General features: G+C 46.5%; 7 protein-coding genes across 7 annotated transcripts; 4 read left to right on the forward strand and 3 right to left on the reverse strand.

The window, feature by feature from the left end:
• Window positions 1–3045: 3045 nt before the first annotated feature.
• On the forward strand, window positions 3046–5915 carry JR316_0004551 (Fusarisetin A cluster transcription factor fsa6; the record flags this gene model as incomplete). Its single annotated transcript, XM_047890315.1, has 6 exons — window positions 3046–3257; window positions 3316–3347; window positions 3414–3489; window positions 3556–3820; window positions 3875–4503; window positions 4571–5915. The coding sequence occupies 6 exons, from the start codon at window positions 3046–3048 to the stop codon at window positions 5913–5915; spliced, it is 2559 nt and encodes an 852-aa protein (XP_047750076.1).
• Window positions 5916–6267: 352 nt separating this feature from the next.
• JR316_0004552 (Nuclear pore complex protein Nup160) lies at window positions 6268–10853 on the reverse strand (the record flags this gene model as incomplete). The annotated part of the gene is made up of 10 exons (XM_047890316.1): window positions 6268–6456; window positions 6516–6605; window positions 6656–6866; window positions 6922–7084; window positions 7140–7305; window positions 7357–7529; window positions 7598–7803; window positions 7857–8136; window positions 8186–10231; window positions 10292–10853. 10 exons carry the CDS (start codon window positions 10851–10853, stop codon window positions 6268–6270), a joined length of 4086 nt encoding a protein of 1361 aa, XP_047750077.1.
• Window positions 10854–13758: 2905 nt separating this feature from the next.
• On the forward strand, window positions 13759–14513 carry JR316_0004553 (uncharacterized protein; the record flags this gene model as incomplete). Its single annotated transcript, XM_047890317.1, has 6 exons — window positions 13759–13807; window positions 13863–13896; window positions 13960–14023; window positions 14089–14127; window positions 14187–14459; window positions 14508–14513. The coding sequence occupies 6 exons, from the start codon at window positions 13759–13761 to the stop codon at window positions 14511–14513; spliced, it is 465 nt and encodes a 154-aa protein (XP_047750078.1).
• Window positions 14514–14702: 189 nt separating this feature from the next.
• Window positions 14703–15879, reverse strand: JR316_0004554 (Neuferricin; the record flags this gene model as incomplete). The annotated part of the gene is made up of 6 exons (XM_047890318.1): window positions 14703–14915; window positions 14977–15070; window positions 15148–15215; window positions 15277–15351; window positions 15412–15679; window positions 15746–15879. The coding sequence occupies 6 exons, from the start codon at window positions 15877–15879 to the stop codon at window positions 14703–14705; spliced, it is 852 nt and encodes a 283-aa protein (XP_047750079.1).
• Window positions 15880–16790: 911 nt separating this feature from the next.
• JR316_0004555 (Developmental regulator flbA) lies at window positions 16791–18948 on the reverse strand (the record flags this gene model as incomplete). The annotated part of the gene is made up of 5 exons (XM_047890319.1): window positions 16791–17009; window positions 17075–17863; window positions 17920–18676; window positions 18726–18817; window positions 18865–18948. 5 exons carry the CDS (start codon window positions 18946–18948, stop codon window positions 16791–16793), a joined length of 1941 nt encoding a protein of 646 aa, XP_047750080.1.
• A 228-nt stretch (window positions 18949–19176) lies between these two features.
• JR316_0004556 (uncharacterized protein) lies at window positions 19177–20204 on the forward strand (the record flags this gene model as incomplete). The annotated part of the gene is made up of 6 exons (XM_047890320.1): window positions 19177–19188; window positions 19237–19593; window positions 19656–19753; window positions 19824–19866; window positions 19925–20077; window positions 20145–20204. 6 exons carry the CDS (start codon window positions 19177–19179, stop codon window positions 20202–20204), a joined length of 723 nt encoding a protein of 240 aa, XP_047750081.1.
• Window positions 20205–20751: 547 nt separating this feature from the next.
• JR316_0004557 (uncharacterized protein) lies at window positions 20752–22760 on the forward strand (the record flags this gene model as incomplete). Its single annotated transcript, XM_047890321.1, has 11 exons — window positions 20752–21042; window positions 21128–21204; window positions 21261–21314; window positions 21373–21487; window positions 21544–21570; window positions 21624–21701; window positions 21753–21812; window positions 21865–21961; window positions 22015–22336; window positions 22391–22452; window positions 22510–22760. The coding sequence occupies 11 exons, from the start codon at window positions 20752–20754 to the stop codon at window positions 22758–22760; spliced, it is 1434 nt and encodes a 477-aa protein (XP_047750082.1).
• Window positions 22761–23101: the final 341 nt, after the last annotated feature.

Raw genomic sequence — 23101 nt, forward strand, 5'->3', positions numbered from 1 at the left:
CCGGGGGGTCTTTTACCTTGACGCCTTTTGCTCCTCACAGTGCTTTGCTCACATCTGAAGAGGGCACTCAGCTGGTCCAGGTCTGTGAAATTATCAATGTGTTCTCATGTTTTCAAAACCACAACCACAACTATTTCAAGGCTTTCAACTTCACCTGTAATGTCGGTATTTTGTTGCTTTGTAATGCTTAAGGCGGAGGGCAAGTGGGCGCATCAAAAGGATTAGCCGGATTAACCTACAAATGCAGGATCGTATAGGTATCCTATACACTCGCGGGATCGATTCTCCATTTGCTAAAGGGTTTTTTGATCCCGAAGAGCAGGGCTAACGGTGTAAGCGCGTGTATTTCTATCGCTTAATTGTAACGTAGAGTTGCCAAACAATTATTTTGAACTTTGCAGGGTCGGATTAGAAGCTGAACGTTCTAATCCTTGGAGTAGTCTAATGTCTGGAATATTCCGGTTGTGTACTCACCAGTCACTCCAAAGTATAAACCCGCAGTTGTGTAGAGTAGGAAGCCCGAGCGAAATGCCCTTTTACGTAAGATGGGTACGCGACATTGGCTACGATTTTGGCGTCTGTTGAAACTTGGCGTCCATCTTGCCGACTGCTAATCCTCCCTCCTCTTCGGCCTCTTTGCGATGTAGCTGTGTTTTCGACCACGCGTAAGACATGCAAATATGTCCACTCAAAACACCGACATCTTATCCACACCATGTCATGTAACACCAACGGAACAAATCCCACTGAACGCCATGAATCAACGCATCATGGCGATTACAGTAAACCTGCGGACATATTTTTGCGCGTACCGATGGAACTGTTTGCGCCGTCTTTGTCAACGTGAAATTGGAGATGTATCCAACCTGTTCATTGATATTAACCTCGCGAAGGCGAGACCTTGCAAGTCGCGACTTGATTCCAAACAACGGTGATGATGTACATCCGCACTTTGCACAACTTCTGAGGAGCAACAGGATGTCATCATAGCGCAACGGTGATTCTAGTTTCATTTCTGTGTACAGGATATCCCCTCTTCTGCATCCGATATGAGTTCCATCTGGTGGCAGGCAATGACGCTAAAGCGAAAGCAGCCGACTCGCCACATGAGTGCCCTGTATTTTTGGAAGGCGAGGTTCAAGTAGATGGAGGCGAGGTGGGAGTCTGTTCCTGCAATTGAATATGCTGAATCGGGAGGTCCATTGCGAGCTTCTACTGATTTTTTAAATTTATTTTTGTTGAATGTCCATGGTCATCTTCAGCTTGGACCGCTTGGTAGTGTGTGTATTCGGTAGTCGGCCATTCTATCTCCTTGGAGAGGTCCCACAGACCTAAAAATATAGGACTCAGGTCGGGCGACCCTGCTGCCCGCCCTGGTCAGAATAATCGTGATGCCCTTGTCGCATAGGGCATATTTCCACATCCAGCAAGGGCCCCACATCGTCGTTCTGCGACGTTATGATCCTTCCCTTAAAAGCGATATATATATTTATGGATACTTAACTCGGAGTCGCCAGCAAGTGACACTATCCCCAATGTCGTGTTCTGAATGAATCTCTCTTTGCTGAGTCTGTCTGAGATGGGTGTTAAATCGTCTCTATTGCCCTTCATTTCCTAGGGTTTACCGACACAGTCGTTATTTTGTCTTATGTGGCGCCGTCATCATCGAACCCAGGTATGCCATTGGTATCTATTTGTCTTTTCAGATTGTCATTGACTGCACAATCGAAACACCAAGCTTAGCTGGCTTGGCTCCCAAATAAAGAGACATGGAGCAGTCTATGCAGCATGTACTGGAGCATTGTATTAAATTCTCTGAACGAAAGCCAATCATTTGAACTCTGTTGGACCATGAGATTTCTTTTTGACTGGAAGGAGGTGAGTATAATCTACTTCAGCATTTTACATACAAGCTCGCTTTAAAGGTTATAGGACCACTGGCAGTATGTCGTATCATGCGAACGCCAGTGGCCTCATTGCTGGGTGGCGAGCTCTGCAAGCTCTATACATTTGGTTAAACTTGTGATGGTCTTGGATATGCTCACGGCCTTTACGGTGGCTTCCATCACCATGTCTCGCGTATGGGCTCTAACTATAACTTCTCTTGTCTTTTTTAACTTAGCTGAACGGTTATCACCGGGTCACCTGTGAAAGCGATGTGCGGTCTCCTTTTGCGGGTTGAAGGTGGAACGTCTGAAGTAATCTTATTACATTTCTCGCCACAACACTAATGGCGCTGGAATAGGCTTCCTAATCACCCGGGCAGGACGCAACCCCATGTACGTACTTGCTCTTGCTTGTCGAGTTCATTGTTTGAATGCAGGTGATAGGGAGAGAAAAACATGCCCAATTCTAACCTCGAAAGCCGACAATACGCCACACAGTGTGCAGAGCAGCATGAGATATACGAGAGAACGATGCTTGAGAGCAGCATCTGACCGAGACGGGAGAGAGATAGCTTGCTGGACGGAACCCTGTGATATAAGACCATCTGGTCGTCCCGGCGGCATATCTTTCTTTCAACATCGTCGAGAGACAAGTGGGTATAAGTTAAAACCCCTGGGCTGAGGACTATTTTTAGATATGGATCCGAGCGATACTGGAGCCATGGCTGTCAGGAGACGGCAATAGAAGAAAATTTGCCAAAAGTGGTATGATTGGACAGTGGAGGAGATGGAGGAGGATATGAGAGTTGAAAGAGGCCAAGAAAGACCTATTATAAGCGCTCAGAGGGTGGATTGGTGGATCAGTGATTGGTATTTTAGACTTGGCAATAGATTGTAATAGTTGTAGATGGATGGTCGGGGGTGTGGGCCGCAGCAAGGCCGAGCTTCAAGTCAGGCGATATGGATAAGATTGGCGTCTCCTGTAAAAGTTCCATGGCTCCCTGTTTGATGGAGGTCTCACGGACTATTGGAGATGAGAGCGTATAAAATGAATATTGATGAGAAGAAAACGATGGATTTGCATTGGCCAGCTTGATGACAAGATGTTTGACAACTTTGTATTGTAATACCCTCCTTGCTCTTAGCCATTACCATCCCCATGTCCGACAACCTCCATCTCAGGCCCTCCGCCTCTCCCCCCATCGTCCGTCCAAAGCCAAGCAGGTCCACCACCATTGGCGTCGTCCGCGGAAGGACCTCACCCACCCCTGGCGTCGGCGAGCAGCCTGCAGATGGCAGGCCTCCCACAAAACGCGCTCGCAAGGCTATCAACTGCGAGCCCTGTCGGAATAGCAAGCTCAAATGCGACAGGTCCCTTTTTTCTGTCTGGTTATGACTCTGCAGCGTGCTCATTCGTCCTATTTCGCAGGAATCGTCCGTGCTCGTCGTGTGTCCTCAGAGGCATGTCATTTGCTCGCCTTGCGGCTCCCATGTTTATCGGTAGGGGGATCTAACATAACCTTTTAGGCACGTCTGCAATGTGCTATCAAGATGCCAGAGCCCATGAAGGCAGCGATCCTCACACCCGCGGAGATGATCAACCGTTAGTCACCTGTCCTTTGATTGTATTCAGTCCACAGCTCAGCCTTGCCCTTTTAACTGCCACTAGTACATATACCCGCATCGATCCTGCCCAGGAGATCGCACGCCTGCGCCATTCCATCTCACTTCTTGAGGCCTACGTTTTCCCAAACCAGAGATCGAACGCCCCTCAGCGGAGACCGAGCGACGCACATGCATTGGTCGTGCCGAAGAAAGAGACAGTTGAGGCGGATGTTACAGAAAAAAGTGCCTCAGCAATTGGCATGCTGGGCAGTCAGGTCCAGGGTGGACTATATGCGGGACCAACAAGTGCCGCTACCCATCTTATAATGGTAAACCTCATTTTTGTTTTGCTCTTGTGTGATGTAAAAGAATATTGTGTTTAGAACGAAGGTCGCGACTCCGAAGACTCGGATGCTCATAGTCGTCAACATAGTCAGGATCGTGTCAGCGATGATTTTGCTTCTGTCACTCAAGATTATGACCGCGACCTACTCTCTCTCCTACCTACTCTCGAGATTATCGACGGCCTACTCGATTACTATTTTGAATATTGCAACTGGATTTATCGGCACGTCAACCAGACCACCTTCACACACCAATGGGAGAAATACAAAAGTGGCGTCAAACCCGACCGTGTTGTGCTATCAACCGCTTGCGCATTGATGGCAATAGCGACACATTACTTACCAACTCAACATGCTCTACTTGACAAGTTCAACGAGACGCATGAAGAAATCGGAATCAAATTCTTTGAGGTTTCCACCACATCGCTGCAAAAACACACCTCAGAATCGAGGACATACACACTAGAGCTTGTGGAACTTTTGCTTGTACGTACTCATTTTCACAGTCTAGCGAAGACCGACAGCGAGGAAATCTGGCACGTTACGGGGGAATTGGTCACCATTGGCACCGCTATGGGTCTTCACCGCGACCCCGGAAAATGGAGAATGCATCGGGACGTCGCCGAACGCCGGCGGTGGGCGTGGTGGCATATCATCTTGCTAGAGCGGTCAGCGTTTTCTGCACCCTATTTCCGGTTGGATTCTGACTTGTTGATTGATTTCCATTCCGATTAGTTGGCAAGCCTTTTTGTTCGGAAGGCCTTTATCGATCGCATCGCACCACTTCGATACTCAATTACCAACATATTGTGACCCCGCTCTCGACAAGACGGGACGTTTATACCTTCCGAATATTGCGTTGTTCCGCCTTGCTTTCATTCTTGGAGATATTATGGATGACGCTGTTTCCATTCGTCCGGTCTCTTATGATAGTGTGCAGGCTAACGATCGTGCTCTTACCCAGTGGATGGAGACCTTGCCGCCGGAGTTGGACATGGATGAATTCCGTGTAGCCCGAAGTCTAGCTTCTCCCAGTGTTGCCGTACGCAGATTAGGTGTTCAAAGCGTGATTATTCGAACTTCGTACTATCATATCCGCTTCACCCTTCACCGTCCTTACGCAAGTGCCAGTACAAATCCTTCGAACAGTAGCAAAGTGCCCACCGTTGATCCTGCCAAGTCGGCCCAAAGCTTAGAAATCGCTGTCAGTGCTGCGGACAAACTGATCACCATGGTTGGCCAGTCTCGTCCCGATTTTCTGGCAAATTCATCACTGGCTGTACCAGGGCACATGAATTGGCAACCTTTCCACTGTTTCTCGGCCGCGATGTTTTTTTCGTTCCAACTCATAGCAAACCCTGATCAGCCAGGTGCTGGTCTTTTCAGGGCGAGTATCCGCAAAGCTATAACAACTTTAGAACAAGCTAGAGGTATTGTGGTTGCTGATAAAGCCCTCGACATCTTGAACGCGCTCTGTCCTTTATATTCACCGGATTTCCCGCTCGAGTCTGTAGAGAGCCGAGAGAAGAAGCGCGCGCACGTCCTCGGTACAGTGCGTAAGTTGGCTTTCCCGTACCACGATTCGCACGATCCCCGGCGGTTCGGTGATTCGCCTGGTGCAAGGGGCGCCATGAGTTCGCCCGCGAATTCCAGTTCGGTAAGCCCTCCGATGCCAGTGATACCTGCCCTTCCGCAACACTCTTATGATCAACCTCATAATTCTGTTCCTTCTATCCGCAATGCTGCTACCACTCTATATCAAAATCATCCACAGCAGTCACATCCTTTGCCGCAGGGACATGGAGGACAGAACATTCACTCTCCGCAGAATCAGCCGCAGATGGTCAGCCCACATTCACAAAACCTGACGCCTACACCAACATATCAGACGTACAATAACCCACCGAACAATATGTCTCATCAGTCACAACAGATGTATGATCCAAATCGATATTCATACGTTCAGGTTGAAGATGCCATGTGGGGTGCCGCTGTTGGCTTCGGGCATGCGGAGTGGTCTCAATTTTTGGACAGCACTCGGACAGAAGGGCAATCAAGTAGGCATCTACAGGGTTCATAGGGACAGTTTTTTGCATGTATCTGTTGCCAGTTTTTCTTCTTTTTATTTGTCATTGACATGCTTTCTTGTCATTTGGGTGAAGTTGTTATCATCTCATTGCTGCTCCATATTATTTGTTTTTTTTTTGAACCACATGTATCAATCCACTCGTAGACGCCACTTATCGGTTCATCATATTTTCTTACAATACCCAAACGAACCATGTAGCTGTAGACAGTATCAATATGTATACTCAATGATTTTCGAGGAGCAATGAATGGGAATGTGGGAGACTTCAATGAATTAGTTACAACAGGCATTCCAGCAATGACAAAAAACGAAGACAGTAATAGTTTGACCGACAGATACAACGCTATGAGACGTTCTGGCTAAATTTTTGCATACGTTTTATTCGATTATTGAGGGCCGTTTTCAACTGTGTCAAATGTTGAGGATGGGTAATCTGAGCATCAGCAGCAATAAGCACTTGGTCGATCAGTGCATATGGAAGCCAAGTAGAAGATGCATCTCTCGATGATTCTCTGGACACATGTTTATCCGACTTGAAAGAAACGCAAATAAGATACATGGATAATGACAAAGATACAAAAACAAATTCACCTTCAAAACTAGGGCGTAAGTGAAGTTCACAGCGTCGGCAATGTTTTCATATTTAAGGCTGATTCGGATAAGGTACTCAGGCTGGTATTTCTATGTGGCATTTCAGAAGAATGCTAAACAAATAAGGTTGCTCCACCTACCTCCAAAGAGTCGATCAGCCATGGAGGTGATGCTGAGGATTTACCGACACTCAGAATAGTCTCAAATGACGCCTTAGTATATCGATAGTCATTTTCATGACCATCGTGACGCTTGAGGGATTGTTGTAGATATCGCCATCCACGATCAGATGGAGCTCCTTGCCAGGATGCCGCAATATCTGTCAAAAGCCATCCAGAAGTATCTTCTCGGCTTGGTTGAAAGGGAGCTTTAGTGATGTTCACAACAAAACGCAAAGATGCCATACATTAGTGAACCGGGATTTGTAGTGAGGCGTATGCACTGATTTGTCAAGTGGATAAAAACATCTGTCATATCGACCTTCAGACTTCTGGCGGTGGCCATTGCTTGCGTATACTGGTTTGCCTGGGCAAGTCTCATCACAATCAAAGCTGGGGGTAAAAGGTATTCTAGAAAGAATAGTGAGATCAGTATGCCTTAGAGAAAAGGTTACTAATTTCTAACCCGGAGATGAAAGAATCGAAGGATCTCGTTTAATTATGTCAATTTGAGCACGAAGAAGAATATATTCGTATTCCATCTCGGCCAGAGATATGATCTCAGCGTCATATTTGCCTGTGACAAATTTAGATTCCGGTATATGTTTCGACACCTTCTGTCGTTTTCCAGTCTGATAAAACCTGTTAAGAGGGAAATGTTGATGAAGAACATGAGAGCATACGGGGTCTGGAATGGCTGGCATCAAAATCCAAGCTGATTTATCTTCCACAAGATTGAGAGCATTAATGGCCACCGATAGTGACTCCAATTGATCTTCGGCCAAAGCAATGAAAGATGTAGAATCGGAAATGACGTCTCGCAACTTTCTTGCACGCTGAAACATCGATAATGAAGCTAAGATAGGAACAGTTACGTCAAAAATATGTCTAAATGAAAAAACTATTCATATGAATAACACCAACCGTTGCGATAATCCCCTCTGCGAATATGCCAGGTATATAGAATCCTAGAGTAACAAGGTTGGATGCGTGGATCGGTATTCCGAGCTTTGAAAGCCAGCGCTGCTTCGACTTCACTGGCGATGCCGGAAAAATCGAAGGACATAAGTTTAGCTACTGCATTCCCTTCGCACATTCGAACGGCCAATTGGGTAGCTAATTCTCGTTTTCTGAACAAACCTTTGTGAGTAAACGCCCGATGGTGATAAGTAAGCAGACAGACTCATTTTCAAATGGGGTTGCCATAGCAGCAGCATAGGCATCATCGTACAGAGCTAGATCTGTCAAACCTTTCACAACAGTGTTCCAGAGGGATGTTGTATCTGCGCTAGGAGGTGCAACTCGAATAGCCAGCTGGGAAAAGTAGGCCTCGTGATATACGTAGCCATTTTTGAAGAGATCGGCAGCAAAAAGATAGAAAGAATACTGTGAGTCTATCAATTGTGAGTTGGGAAGCACAGCCGACAAGGCCTCTGCATCTTCCAATGTAATATTGTTGACACCTGTAGGTACGTAAGCATCCTGAAAAGAAATTGAGGGGGATTCGCCTACCAAAAGCTCCTGCTAGGCTTTCTAGCAACTGGGAGGCATCGTCAATTCTCCCTTGACTCAAAAATACCTGTGACTGAAGATAAGTGGCACCAGGGGTCCGTGGTAGCCAAGATAATAGCTCGGAAGTAACCCCACTGAACCCTAGTGTCCTCACTTTTTCGCAGAAAAGAATTTCATGCCTAGTAGCATGCGCAGGCGAAATAGATTGAAGGAGACCTGTGGAATCCAAAAAGTTGTGGGCTGCCGATGCGATACCATCGGGAGGGGGTGATTGAGAAAGCAGATACACCAAAGAGGATTTCGAAGCAACTTGAGTCTTGTTTTTCGAAACGTTCATGTTGCGCAACTGGGTTGCAACGTCATCTGGAGAGGTCACATCAACTTGACCACGGCTCATCTGGGTTTCAGCAGGTTGACTACTGATATAGCGAAGAATAGCTAGCCCTCGAAATACGGCAAAGACTTCAGCTAGAAGAGATGCATCCCAACCAGATAATTCCTCGGAGCAAAAGAAAAGAAGAATGATGAGACATAGGCAAAGGTCATACCTGGCCTCAACCGTGATAGTCGTGAAAGCGGCTGACTGAGACCTCAACCACTGTGACGATGGAGGAGGGTGCAAGAGCTCAGTGTCTGTGTATTCCTTTTTAATGGCGAGATCGAGCCCTCCAATAGCATCAAGTGCATTACGAGTTGCCCGGTCGAGGTCTGCAACGCTTTGAAGTCGTCCAACGAACCAACTAGCGGCACCTTCTTCCAGATTCTCTACAAAAGCAATTCGACGGGCCTGATCTTGCAGAATCTCCGCAAAAGAAAAGGCAATTTCTTGATGCATTATATCCACCACTCGACTCTCCAAACTCGACAAAATCTGAGGGCCTAATTTTGAACGCAGCGCCCAGATAATCGCAAATAAGTCATACTGCGCATGAGGAGGTTGGTCGCATTGAAGCATACGACATAGAGATATCGGAACATCTTCGACAACCAAGGAACCTACTCTTTCTCGTTCAACCACAATCACACCTTGTGGGCCCTGAGCCGCGATGGCGAGCGGCCATCTGGCACTCCGCTCTATTTCACGACATCTAGCTACGAAACCCTCCCAGTCTCTCTTCAAGGCAGTCCAATAATTTGCATGTTGGAAACCACCTGTTTGGTGATCGCGATTCAAAGTAACAGTACAGCCGACAACAGCGGCAATGTTTTCGCATAGGCTTGAGTAAACAGCGCTGAGTTGCGGTGGTTGTGGTCCTGGGAGAGTTAAGCAAGCTTCGATGTATCGGTCTAGAGCTGTTCGCAGCGTAAGCGAAGAAAATACACCTGGTTTCATAATTGCGGAGAGGAATTTCTCGGTTAAAGATCCAGGCAAAAGCAATTGTTCTTCCATATTCGTTGGAGTGAGTTCGGATTGCTGCATATATTCTGATGTTTTCCATATCGTAGGTGCGAGGTCGTGGGAGAGTAGTAGTTCGAAGTTTATTGTTGTTCTTTCTACAACCGATTGTCCTTGTCGATCCCAAAGGGCGTATAAATTATTTCCACTAACGGTGAAGTCCTGAAGATGACAATGTGCCGTGTTTCTGGGACATTCGATAATGCCCACCTCAACAAAGTGGTCAGTGGAAGTGTCAAGAAGGCAGAAGAATCCACCTGATGTCGAAGAAGGGGTAGGGATAAACACCAAGACATAGACATCGAGTCTGGTTTCATCTTCGGAAGCAACCGAAAAAACTTTGACAAGGTTTTGTCGTTCTGCATCGAGAAGAAGATACTTTGCACTAGCAGAAGCACTTGTAGAAGGTTCCTTCATATTGGGTGAAGCAGGGAGCATCTTTGAAGTAACGCAACCAAGCCTAGCTTTCCACATTCTAAGAGTACGATCTCGAGAAAGGGTCCAAATACTTCCGATATCTGTTGGCCATGGATGAGAAGACATAGATATGATGTCGGACGCGTTGGGGGAAGAGGAATGTATGGGAAGGAACGAAGTCAATGACGAAAGGAATGAGCCATGATGTGATACTGTTTCCGTCCATTCTTCATCTGAAGTATAAATATGTCAGTAAGCTCAAGCTCACGCCTGACTGTCAAGAGAAGGCATACCGTCATGTACGTCGTATCCCATAGTTTCCGCTTCAAGTCTGAGAAGAACGCCGCTAGGCAGACTGACAGCTACAGAATGCGTTCCGAGAGCATGTACAGAGCATTCTTGGGCATGCTCAGTGGGTAGATTTTGAACGTAGTATTCCCTTGGCCATATATTGTCCGCTTGGTCGGTCCACAACTTGAGCCCGTCAATAGGAATGATAAGTCGAAACAATGAACCTATTTCAGTAATCAAGATAATGTGAATTTCGGACTCCTCGAAAAGAAACAAAGAGGGTGTTGGAATGATAGCTGCTGGTAGCACAAATCGGAGTGGTGGAACTGGCGTTGACAAAGAGACGAGTTCCACAATCAATCCACCGTGTATAACACGCATAAGGATTGTTCCTGTCGCAGTGGTTGTAAGTACTGAGCTGCTTGTTGCATGTTCGAGAGGTAGGTCTGAGTCTGGGACCACTGCCAAAGGTGCATTTCGTCGCGTTGTTGGAACAATAACAGTCGATGCTGAGGTTGAATCCAAAGCGGAAAGGTGTGTCGAGACGACGAGATAGTCATCCATGATGTAAAGCTGTTAGATACAGCTCTAAGTGGGTTTCGAAAACTTAGGATGAGTTGAGGAAGCCGGTGCCAGTGATCGTTTCAGCAGCAAGACGCGTCAAAACCACAACAAATCACGCTGTTCAAATTCGCACACTAAACTTGACCTTACTAATTAGTAAACATCTTCACGGGCCAACAATAGGCCAACCTCTAAATCTTTCTACTTTACACTTGAAGCGTGTATAGAATTCACCCTCACGACACCTACTACGCCTTTATAGAGCATGTTGAATTGATTAAATGTAATCAGAAAGCGTGGCCTTTGATAAACCAAGTTGAAACTCGTTTGTAGTGAGTCTGGTGTCCAATGCGTATCAGAAACCGCTCAAAAATCAGCGCAAATTTTACACTGCATTTTACAGCTAGTCTGAAATATTGTCATAGAATTCAATTGAATTTCCAGTGGAATATATGCATTACAATAGTGATGGATGTAGGCGATACTCGTTTGCTACATCTGAGTATGGTTGTAAGAGACTTATTTATCCATTCCGTTGAAAGTAAATTGCACTATTGTTTCCGCGGCAGAAAACGATATTTAAGGGTCAAAATTGGAACGTCATTGCCTTCTACCGCGAGAAAAAATGGAAGGAATCGCAACAGTGAACCGCAATGACGCGTGCCGTATACCTTTCAGCTCTGCTAAGATCCCAAAATCTCAGCAGTACCGCTGCCTGGACGGATATTAGTAAATAAAAAGATCGGTGGAGTTTACAGATCTAAAACGTGGTGTATCATTGGTGTACTGTTAGACGATGTGGAATCACAAAAGTGCCTCAGCAAGCCAGCACACTCAAACCCTCGGAGGCCGTTAAGAACAATTGTGGATCCTACATTACCCAAAAGTTAAAGGATACACAACGCCGATTATGGCTGAGTGGCTTTGGATTGTCCTGTCATCTCACACTGTATGGGAGCGCATCTAGAAATTGTAAATTTGTCTCAATCGCCGAACTAGACACCAGGGGTTAAATGAACCTTCTCGTGTAATTGTAGGTTTCATCATAATATCGACGTCGAGAAACCATTTACAGGTTGTCTCATCTAAAGAACACTCACAACAACAGCCATCGAAGTCTGCAACGTGCCCAAGGCACCAATCGAATAGGTAAGTACGGTCTACCAAACGGGAAGGCATTCCTTTCTGGAAAGTAATTTATCAGCATATAAAAATATTGGAAGAAGCCATGCATAGTTGTGGATTGAAGTCATTTTGAAAGAACAAAAGGATACTCGGGCCCGGGAATACCAATGAGGAAAGCTCGGAAAGGTGTGCTAGGAGGGTGAAGATAAGAAAAATCGAACGTTATACAATAAAATCTGGATATCTTACCCATATGAATGTCCTATTTCCATGAGAAAACCTTCTTCTGCCCAAAATCATAATCGCGGGGTGCAAAACCAGAGATCCATCCGACTCCAAGCCATGAGTAAGTCGCACGAATCGTTCTGGGCCAATTCTTCGCTGTCATAGTCGTTCACATCAAAGGCCTCGTGTATGTGTTCTATGTACAAACCCAAGGAAAGGGGGAAGAAAGATACCAAGGCCAATTACAAGTGATCCACAATGTGCTCGTATGTAGTTTGGGCGTTCGACGAATCGGCATCAGGTGTGTGTCCCCCGATATCCACCTTATCAAACGACAATCATGATGGCGAAATCCAGAAGGGAGGATTCTGTAAATCTTCTTGAATACACAACATTTGCCTACCTTCGTTTCCCAGGCCTGAAAAAGGAAGAGTAATGTAAAAACGAGGTTCCAGGCCCGGAGGATTCAAGTTTTAGTGGCAAAACTTATCCAGGTTTCTGTTCAGTTGTTGGGACTAGACCACACAATTATTGGTACTGTAAGTTGCGATGGATAAAAGGGGAAGACCAGTGTTCGGAATTGTTTTGACAAGAGAAAAGTAGAATTTCAAAGCCCGCCTTATACCGTCTAAACATTATTTGAGGCGTTTTGAGATACCTAGACGTCGAGTCTGTGGCAAAGAATAGACGCCAGTCTAAATGCTGCAGGTTAGAATTTCACACAGCAAACAGTAAACGGCCAGACCTGAACATCAGTGCCGTAACTGGTACTGATGTTTGTTACGGCAAGTTGCGGGCAATGGCCCGGTCACAACCAGACACAATGGGCGGAGTTGCTGAGTTGTTCACCTCTAACGACAACACACAATTACTTTATACTGCGCAGATGAGATCTCTCGTGGTGTATACACAACCTTTGCGGGCGTGCTCTGGCTGTAAATCATTTCTATGAATGGAATGCAAGATCTCCGTATTTCCAATACGACGGAGTCAATGCTGGCACCCCAAATACCTTCTGTCGCAGTTCCGGGAATGATTCCACTGTGCAACGTTGAAAAAGAGTTCTGTCGGGCACTATTATCTTCATCTGCGCCCACAACCTGTCAGACACCCTGCATGCTCCCTTTTGATCTAGATGTTCTTTGTTGACTGATTGGCGCATCATTGGCTTCAAACAAATTGCGTTGGTCTGTTTTCTATGAGTTACGAATACTCTAGGTGGCCCACTATGAATGTGACTTCATAGATCACCTCATGTGCCCTAACACTGAGGATGGTTTGATACACCTACCTTCTAGTTTTGGCGTCCATTAGAACAACATGCCGTCCTCATTACCCACAACCAAAAGCTTTATAAGATGCCGCCTTCGTCAAGCCAAAAACCCTCATCCTGTTCTCCTCTCCTCAGTCGACAATAGACCTAATATCCTCGATCTACATCGTACAGACTAAGGGCTCCGCCTTTTATATTGCATCGCGTATTTTTTTCAAGGTATAGATCGCTTCCAACTTTCACGCCAATCTCGCTGAAATCTTTGTCCTCAGTTAATCAAGAATGTCTCAATTTACTGTCAATTACGATGCTATTCTTTTCCCTTCTGACGGTAAGGTTCTTTTTCTTTGACGCGGAACTCGATGCTCACCAAGCTACTTCAACAGGTCGGCCACCCTCAATCGTCCAACTTATGACTAGGTAAAGTATTGTTATTTTTTTTGGTTACGGGCCGAATCTGATTGCCTACTGACGGTATTCTAGCCCTATGGACTCTAACGCTTCCCCCCCTTCTCGTATGCCTCACCCAGAGGTCTATATGGATTATGTATGTAATCTCCGTTCTCGTATTTCGCACCCTGCAGAAGCTCATACACTTAATAAATTCTCCAGATAGCCGAAGGCTATGGCTCCAGAGCTTGGAGATACCAGGTCTGTCCGCTCCTTTCTAGAGTTTTCGTGCCTTTGCAGATCCGTCTTTCTATTCATAGCTCATCGAAGCGCTCGACGGCATGAACCGCACATTCGCCCTCCCGTACATCATTTTCTATCCTACAGTCTCTCGAGACAATATGCCATTCCCTATCAATAGAACTATCCGTGAAATTCAAGGAGGTTCTTTCAGAGCCGAGCATGCATGGCGCGGTAACATCATCGTAGCAAGATATACGGGCAATATGCCGTTTTCCTGTATGGTCGATGCCGCCATGTCGGATTTCCCATTAGTCAAGAACTATTTTATCACCCATGGGGCGCCTCCACAGGTAATAAATTATATTTCTGTACATGCATCTTACTAACCGTATCTGAAGGCTTAATGACCTGTCCCCCAATTTGCCGTCTATCTTATGTCGACAACGAGTTGGTGTTTATAATCTAGGTTTGTGGTTAGATGTCGAACTCCTAGTGAATATGCCAGTTAGGACAATATGACGGTTATGTCTAGGCGTATATGAACATTTCTTTTATGATACATACATATGCAATATATTACCGAGGACCATTAATTAAAGCTCTTCATGCTCCGGCTTCTTGGCGTTGTTCTTCTCCTTTTCCTCTGCTTTCCTCTTCTTCTCTTCGGCCTCTTTGGCAGCCTTTGCTTTCTTAGGATCGCAGTGCTCAGGTATAGGCGTGGAAGGGTCAATAGGTGGGTGGTTGACCCTGCCTACTTTAACATAGTCCTTGTGTTCTGCGTAAAACTTTTTCCAGTGAGCGAGGCTCTAGAAGGTGTCAAGTCAGATGACAATCAGGAACACAAAATAAACATTTTAGATTGCTCACGGCTAATTCCTTTTCTGACATTCCACGGGTATCATGAGTGCGGTGCGTTTGGAAGCAACCCGTACCGAAAGCACGCGCTGCATCAATACCAACGCTACATTGCGAGATTAAAAGAAAAACAAGCAAACATTTAACGAAACATGAAAGACATGGAAAAAGAAAAATACATACAAATGATGATAAGATCCACCTGGCTGGTATGCCTTTCCCTTTGAAACGTCGAAAACGTCCCCATCAATCTAATATTATTGATGTTACCGGCAAACGCGCAAAGATAACAGCGACGACGACCCTACTTACGGCCAAGTATAAGGGTCTGCCGTCTTTTCCATTGAATTCTGCCAAAAATTTCTCTGAAAATAGCCGTTGATGGGGCTAGAACAGAATCAGTGCATTGTCCTCGAGGATACAGAAAAAAAAACGGCAATTACGCACTGAGGCAAAGTAGGTGTCGAGTTTGAGCCATTTGCTATTACTTTCCCACATAAAACTCCCAGTGAAGAACTTGCCCGCAAGCGCGATGCAGACTAGGACAATGACAATGAACTTGAGGAGACCTAGAAGCCCCACTTCCTGCACGGCCGTGGGATCAGGTTCCAGGGGTTCGACCTTTTCGCCCTTAGCGATCTTTTCGTCGTGAATCTTCTTCTTCTCGAGCCAGGCGGCATGCAACGCCTCCTGCTTTTCGCGGTATTCTCTGTGCCTACATTAAATGCAGCATGTCAGGTCCGCGGGTCCTTTTTGCTCGTGCAACACGGGGGGTACGTACGCAAGGAAAGGTCGGTTTGCGGATTTAGTGGAAACCATCCTTCCCGGAATTGAAGGATCCTTGACTTTGTCGGTGGAATTGTCGACGAATTTGGGAGGTGGTTGGCCGCCTGACAGCTCCGAGATCCAGGACATTGTTAAACTAGAAGAAGAGGTGCTGTCGGTGAATGGTAGACAGACAAGAAGCAAGTGTGAGTACGGCGCAGACTGCCTGGGAGTGCGACAATAACTCTTTAACGAGGACACGTTGATCAATAGGAGCTATCACGTGTCGGGCCGCGCTTTCCATGAAATTTCAAATTTCCGTAGGTCCAGTCGTCGTATCTCAACATACATACACCACGTTCTCTGAAATGCTGTAGCAACGAGTTCGATTGAAGAACAGAACAGTCGCACCTTGCAGTCACTCTCATCAAATGTGTACATATCAGTGATAAATATGCAGATAATTGTTCATGAAGTGCACACCCTTTCTAGCCCACACCTGCCATCCTAAAATGCAGATATCATAACGACCAAGACACCGCTTGCGCGACAGCTTTTGTTCCGTAATCCCGGAGATTATTATTTGGCTTCTGATTTCGGCAAAGCGGCTGATATACATACAGTGGTACTTAGAGTATCGACAGAAATCGAGGAAGGGTTCAATTAGTGGATAGATCGACTCATCGCTCTCCATAAAGTAAATAAGGGGGGGAGAGTGAGAGGAGGCGAGTAGAATACCTGGATATTACAAATATAGGGGTAAACAAGCAGAAAAGATGATGGGCAATGGTAAAAAAAATGTGTGTTGGGACCAGTCAATGTTAACGAAAAAGAAAAAGGAAAAAATATGATGAAAAAAAAGGCCTCCGGGGAAAACCGCTAGTCATAGCAGTGTTGAAAAGAGTCAGAAAAAAATATGAGAGTTACGGAAAAGATGCGCAGATGTTTAGAAAAGATGCGTGTGTAAGTCGACATGAGCAATCATGCATAAAACCAACGTCCCGAAACGAAAATAGGAGCATTAGAGATTTCCCACGATGGGAGTCCAAGAAAATCGTGGATCATGAAGCGTGGATTGCGCCCGACTCGATTTGCTGTCTATGTTCACGCTCACTGGCTTGCTGTGAGATCGTCATATATGCACCGCCCACTTCTTCCGATGAGTTGTTGAGACCTGGAGGTGATGATGGTCCGACGGAAAGGAGATGGATATCATTTTCTGTCGGGTCAAACTCTTCAACCCAGTTCCGCATAGCAAGGAATTTTGGCGTCTTGATGAACTACAATGCAAAGAAGGGAAAGAAAAAGTTAGACAAAACCTAAACTCGCCAATTGAGCAACCCACCTTGGGAACCGAATCGGTGGCCATCAAACGGAAGACATGGATCTGGATACGCTCGTACAGTCTGATCATTGTCTGTAATTGTGTAGCATTGAAAGCATTAGCCTGTTCGGGTTCAACACGTCCCTGGAAAGCCTTGCCGGTCAGGCTGGTGACGACCTCCTCAAGGTACTTGACCAGCTCATTCCTGAGACCGTGATCAATGTTGAGCTCACACTGACTAGAAGGGGCGAGGTAGGTGTTGTAGATGACGAAAGCCGTGTTGATAAGAGATTCATGATGCCTTTCCATTGCTGCTTGACCCGGTGTATTACGGGCCCCAGGACGAGATACAGGGGAAACTGCCATGGCACTGGAAGTAATATTGAACTTTTTCTTGAAATCTTGAACATCAACCCAGAAGGAAAGATTCTCCTCGCAAAAGTTTCCTCTCAAGAATTCGCGGAACAAAGAACGAAGGCCAGGTTCTTCCAGAATGTACCTCAGACGATCTGTGTTACTTTCTTTCGAGTTCTTCTTTTCTCCTGCTTCATAGTTGGCGTTGAGCTTTTCGGCCAGAGATATACGACGGTGGATCTTGGCATCGGCCATATTTCCCTTCTTAATGTCGCTGGGACCGCTGTCCAGCGAACCGTCTTCCGACGAGCGGACGGCGGTGAGGTTGGTCGATGAAGCGGTTGGGGAGTCCTGAATACCATTCGGTCTGGGGGAGACGTCCCAATGAGCGAGACGGCGACCCTCGTCGGTGATCTTGTAGATGGCCTTGGCCGTGCAGCGGAATTCACCTTGTTGCTGTAAAGAACAAGATGATCAGGGGGCAGTGATGGATGAAAAAAAAAGATACATACGCTGACAGGGGAGTTCCCTCCAGGGGCAGATCCACGCACAGTGAAGATGATGGCCGAGTCATTGTTCTTTCGCTTGTCGCTGACGAGGGTGATGAGACCAAAACGCACGAACTGGGCAGCCATTTCAGCAGCCTCCTCTCTTCCGACAACGGAAGTAAAGTCGCAAAGCCACTCCAAAGCGGTAACTGCAGCAAAGCAGTGTTTGTGAACCTGAGCGGCCTTGCCGAGAAGTGGCTGAGCGCGTTCGGTCATGTCACTGAGGGTGATACCTTTTGAGCGTTCGTTGTATTTTTGGAAAATATCGAGTTGCTTATCAGGAGGAGGAGGATAATTGGGAGACCGGCCAACGAAGCGACGGAACAAAGCGGTAATGACAGATTGAGTGACTATGATCTCGTCGTCTGAAGAGCGTCGCTCGAGATGGAGAAGCTTGATGCAGATGGGCTGGGAGCTGAAAACAGGTTGCAGATGATCAGAGTTGATGCCGTTCTTGGAGATGAAGCGCTCGAGAACATGAAGACCCTTGGGAGTGAGCTGATAGGTGCCTCTATCCTTGAACAGATTAGAGGTTGGATCAGTGGCATTTTCGATGAGACGGGCGTCCATGAAATGCTGACTCATGGCCTTGGCCATATCGCGGGTCATGGAAAAGGTAGTGGTAGTGGTAGTCGTGACAACTCGTGAGGGGTCGCGGGGATCGGGGCCTCTATTTGACTGAGAAAACTTGAGAGAAGCGAGGTTCTGGGCAGCCTCATCGCTGGAGAAAAAGATGAGCTGAGAGAGGAAGAAAAAGAAAGAAAACGCACGTAGAAAAAGAATGGGGAAAAGTCCTGAAAAACTGCTTGTGGGGACCTAGCTGGAGAGAAACGATGAGGGTAGCGAAGAGATCTAGGGTGTCCTAGAGAGAGGTGAGTTGGGCACAGGGAGAAAAGGGGGCGAAATGACCTTCAAGAACGGTCTCCCGCGTTTTGTGGTCTTCATCATATGGGAAGAGGTCGCCTGGGGCTCATTTTCTGGCAGGGACGGCATTGTCGACCAGGAGAAGAGAAAACAGAAGAAAGCAGGAGGAGGCTGAGGAGCAGGGAAAAGAAGGGGAGCGGTGGCTGGTGGGAATTTCGGATCCGTTGCCAATCACAACACGGCTTTCCCACGAGGGTCCCGCCTCATGTTCCCCTGTTTGGCCTCCCCGCCCCCATCATGCAAGCCATCCATCATCATCTTTGCCACCAACGCTCAATATCATTTTTCAAGTAGCCAATGTCTTTAAATGTTCTCCAATCCATATATCTTTATTCTCCCAGTTGACTCTCTCAATAGGACCCAGCGGCTCTTCTTGCTCTTCTCGAGCAGCTCAAGGCTTCCGCTGCTTGGCACCACGCGTCCGGCTCGTCCCAGGCTCAGTCTGATCCCGCCCCGATTCCTTCCTCGTCCTCAAGTTATCTCCCAGACTCCCCCAGTGCTAGATCGTCGCTTCCAAGCGCGTCTGTAGCCTCTTTGTTGTCCCAGTTGAATTCACCTCCTGTTGACCAGCCCCCTCCTGCTTTTGCTCAGGGCTATCTCGTCCCCCAACCACAGGAGACTCTACAAGACAGATCAAAATTTTCCTTTCGTCAGTCGCTTCCAGTCGTGTCAGAATTATCGGACAATCCCTCTTTTTCCGTCGCGGTAAAGAGGGTGTGCATCTTTTCCTTACTTGCAGGTTTGTCTATGTACTCATGTGCGGAGCCTTTTCCAAGATCAAGTCCGAACAAGACGACCTCGAGCGTCGATTGTGGGCAGATCGGGAGGCCATCTATGCAAAGTATCATGAAAAGCTCAAAAACGCTCAGACAAAGTGAGTTGGTCTGGTGCAGAGCAGGGGAAATTTTAGCCTATATTGGTAGTTGACATCACCACCCATTCAGGGCCCGGATGATTGGAGGAACAGTTTCCCAGCATGAGCTCAATGTCCGTCCGTCTTTGGCCCATGGGAGATCCTATGGTGTTCCTGACATTCCTTCATCAGATGATAACGGACGCCTTTAAGAAGGAAATCCAAAAATTTGACATTGAACGCGTTTTGCCTGCTTGGGACGGCCTCATATCAAGGCAGCAGCTCGAGCTGTCCCAGATGGGTGTTCCAACCATGTTTGTCACCGCTAATGTCGACGACCGCCAGGTGTGTGTCCTGCCCGATTGTTAGGGTACCGTTCGGCCTTACTTAAATAATTATGCGACGTCGCAAGCGGCAACAGCAGGTTGTTGGCCTATTGGAAACTCTACTCGGTCCGAAAGCGGCTGTTTGATGATGATGCATGGAGAGATCTGCATCTTCTATGAACGGTTCTTGGTGACGAATTGCCACCAAATTTGCATTCACATCCTGCATAGCGCTAAATTCAACAGTTTATAGTCGACTAACGTTCTAGATACGCTCAGAGGCAGAGAGGTCAAGAGCACCGAGGGATTTCAAATTGATGATGATCAATCAGGGATCATCGTCGGTCGGGACTCGGTTAGATTTTTATATAGGCATGCCTCAACATATACGTACATAGCTACTTATGTTGTGCTAGTGTCTGGCAAGAACTAGTTTGCATTCGCATGATGGCGCTCTGACTTTAAGGAACAGTGAAAAGCTAATTTTGTTTTGTACCAAGGTCACCAAGGGATCAAATATACAATTGCCGATTAGCTGTTGTGTGCACGCACGCACGAACAAGCGAGCCTGAGCCCAAAGCTCCATTCCTTACTCTCTTCTTCTTCTCCATTCAACCACAACGACGGCCACCTTTCATGTTATCCCGTATTCCACGATAATTACGATCTTTTTTTTCTCATTTCTTCTCCATCATGCCCTTCGTCGACATCCACAGCGCAGATGACTATGCCTCCATCTACTATTTCACAAACACAACCTACTCCAATGTCGGTGCATTCGACCCCGAGAAGCCCACAGTCGTCGTCCTCCACCCTGTATTTTTAGATTCGACGTGGCTCGATACCCAACTCGGTGACCCAAGACTACATAAGAATTTCAACCTCATTGCCTTCGACATGCGTTCGTCTGGCAAATCTATATGTCGCCCAAACCCCGCCCATGATAGCTGGGTGGACGCTGCAGACCTGGCGATATGTTTTCAGGTGAGCCGAGCCGGGCCATTCGGAGTGCGCGGTCACGCTTATTAACTCGCTCGCCTTCTTTTTCCATGTCATTGTCACTTGTTAGCGACTCCATCTACCGCCCAGTCATATTCTCGCGTTGGAAGGCACGTCTGTGTGTTGTGCTCTTCGTTTTGCGGTATTGTGTGCATTGCGTTCCCTCTCCTTCGGTCCTTTGCCTGACTTGGGCCTTGCACCAGGTTCCCGGAACTCTGTCTCAGCCTAGCCCTAGTTAACATCCCTGCGCCTACTGAGTAAGTCGCTTCCGTTCACTCCGGTTTTTTTAGGGGACCATGGCTTATATGCAGAAAGACTGAAATGGGTATACAACAATATCGACCATCTTGTACATGCTGCCAGTTTTGCAGAAGACCTAGAATCGTTTGAGCATGCAGCGACCGAACTGATACATTTTATCTTTGGGCAAGTAAGTGTGTCTGCACCTTTTATTTGCATTACTTTATTTAACGTCTGTAATGACAGGAAACAGATCCAGATCTAGTTGAGGAAGTAAGCTGAATCAGCGTTAGTTTGCAAACTGTTCTGAAAAGTGCACCGCCCAGCTCGTACAGTATTGGGAAATCAACTATCCTCCTTCAAGACGGCTTCGCGCAACCGAGACTGCTAACGTGTACATTAACGTGCGTGTGCTTTTGCTTGATATTTTCCCTAGTCTCTGACAGAAACCGCAGCGAGCGCCTCTGAGCTCAGATGCACTGGCCTCAATAACACAGCCAGTCGTGATTATTCATGTGTGTATTCTTTACGCCTACCATTTCGCATACCATTCAGCCTTATTTCTAGGGCGATAAAAACGAAATATGTCCAGTAAAGTACGCGGAACGTCTTCAGAAAGAGTTGAAAGGCCTCGAAAAGCAAGCAGTTTTGTATATGGTAAAAGGTGCGTGGCTCATCTCCAGCTGTCGCTGTCAAAACACCAACGTCGTTCTGTAGGAGGGTCGTCCATGATCTCTATAATTAATGGATGTGCATCTATTGTCAATAATGTTTTCCTCAAATTTCTTGATCAGCTCCCTCCTGCCCGGTCAGACCTTGAGCCACCTTTGATGCCCGTTGAAGATCGTATGAGAGCGGCTCTACAAACCCTCTCAGAAGTTACTGGACGTGATATAACCAATTTGGACCCCATGTCCTGCATTTCGTTCTCGTGTTTATCACAGGAGGCGCTCAAAATACAAACTCTCGCACTGAAACACTATCAGGAAGATTTGAGCGAAGCTTTTACTCCTGACCCTGTAGAAGGCAGAGCATTGAGGTGAGTTGCACAATCTGTTATATCTTTGGCGAATCTTGTTGATATCAATTACAGAAGTTCTGGCAAAGAACCAGATGAGTGGTCATATGTCGAACATGGAAGGTCATCTATCAACAGTGCGTGTCAAATGTCATGCCAATGACGAAGATAAAAACTCACATTAAAGCTACCAGGCACCGTCATTCAACCTTCCGAGCGTATCAAGCTACAGGACTTAGAACGCGGACAACAACAAAGACCACCAGTTCGAGTTGAAACTCAACATCTACCGCCCGATGCGGCACCGCTTCTCAAGGGCTTCCTGGTCGCGGGACCAGTACCAAATGGAAGTACAACGAACCTAAAGAAACATAAACCTAGGGTCAACGACAATCCTCAGTCGGCAACAGTGCCGTTACAACGGATGTTGGCCTCGCCATTCTAATTTTGCAACATATACCCACATTTCTTTTTAGTCATTCTCTTACTCTACTCATCCAATTGTTAGGAACGGCTACGTATATCCACAACTATGTATTTACACTTACAGCATTTGTCATATTGGTATATAGACGAAACTATGCTTACACATCTTATCTTTACCGCACAGGGCTTGTAGTTTAGGATACATCTGTATAACGCCTATCACTTCCATGTTGCACCGACCCACCTCAAAATAACCAAGGAGGATTGCAACGTGAGACTTTATTTTAACATTAAATCAGTTGTATTGACGGCTTCTAGGTATACCTCCAGACAAATTTAGAATATTCTAGGTTGATTGTA

Source organism: Psilocybe cubensis, chromosome 4 (assembly GCF_017499595.1).
Source record: "Psilocybe cubensis strain MGC-MH-2018 chromosome 4, whole genome shotgun sequence".
Taxonomy (NCBI): domain Eukaryota; kingdom Fungi; phylum Basidiomycota; class Agaricomycetes; order Agaricales; family Agrocybaceae; genus Psilocybe; species Psilocybe cubensis.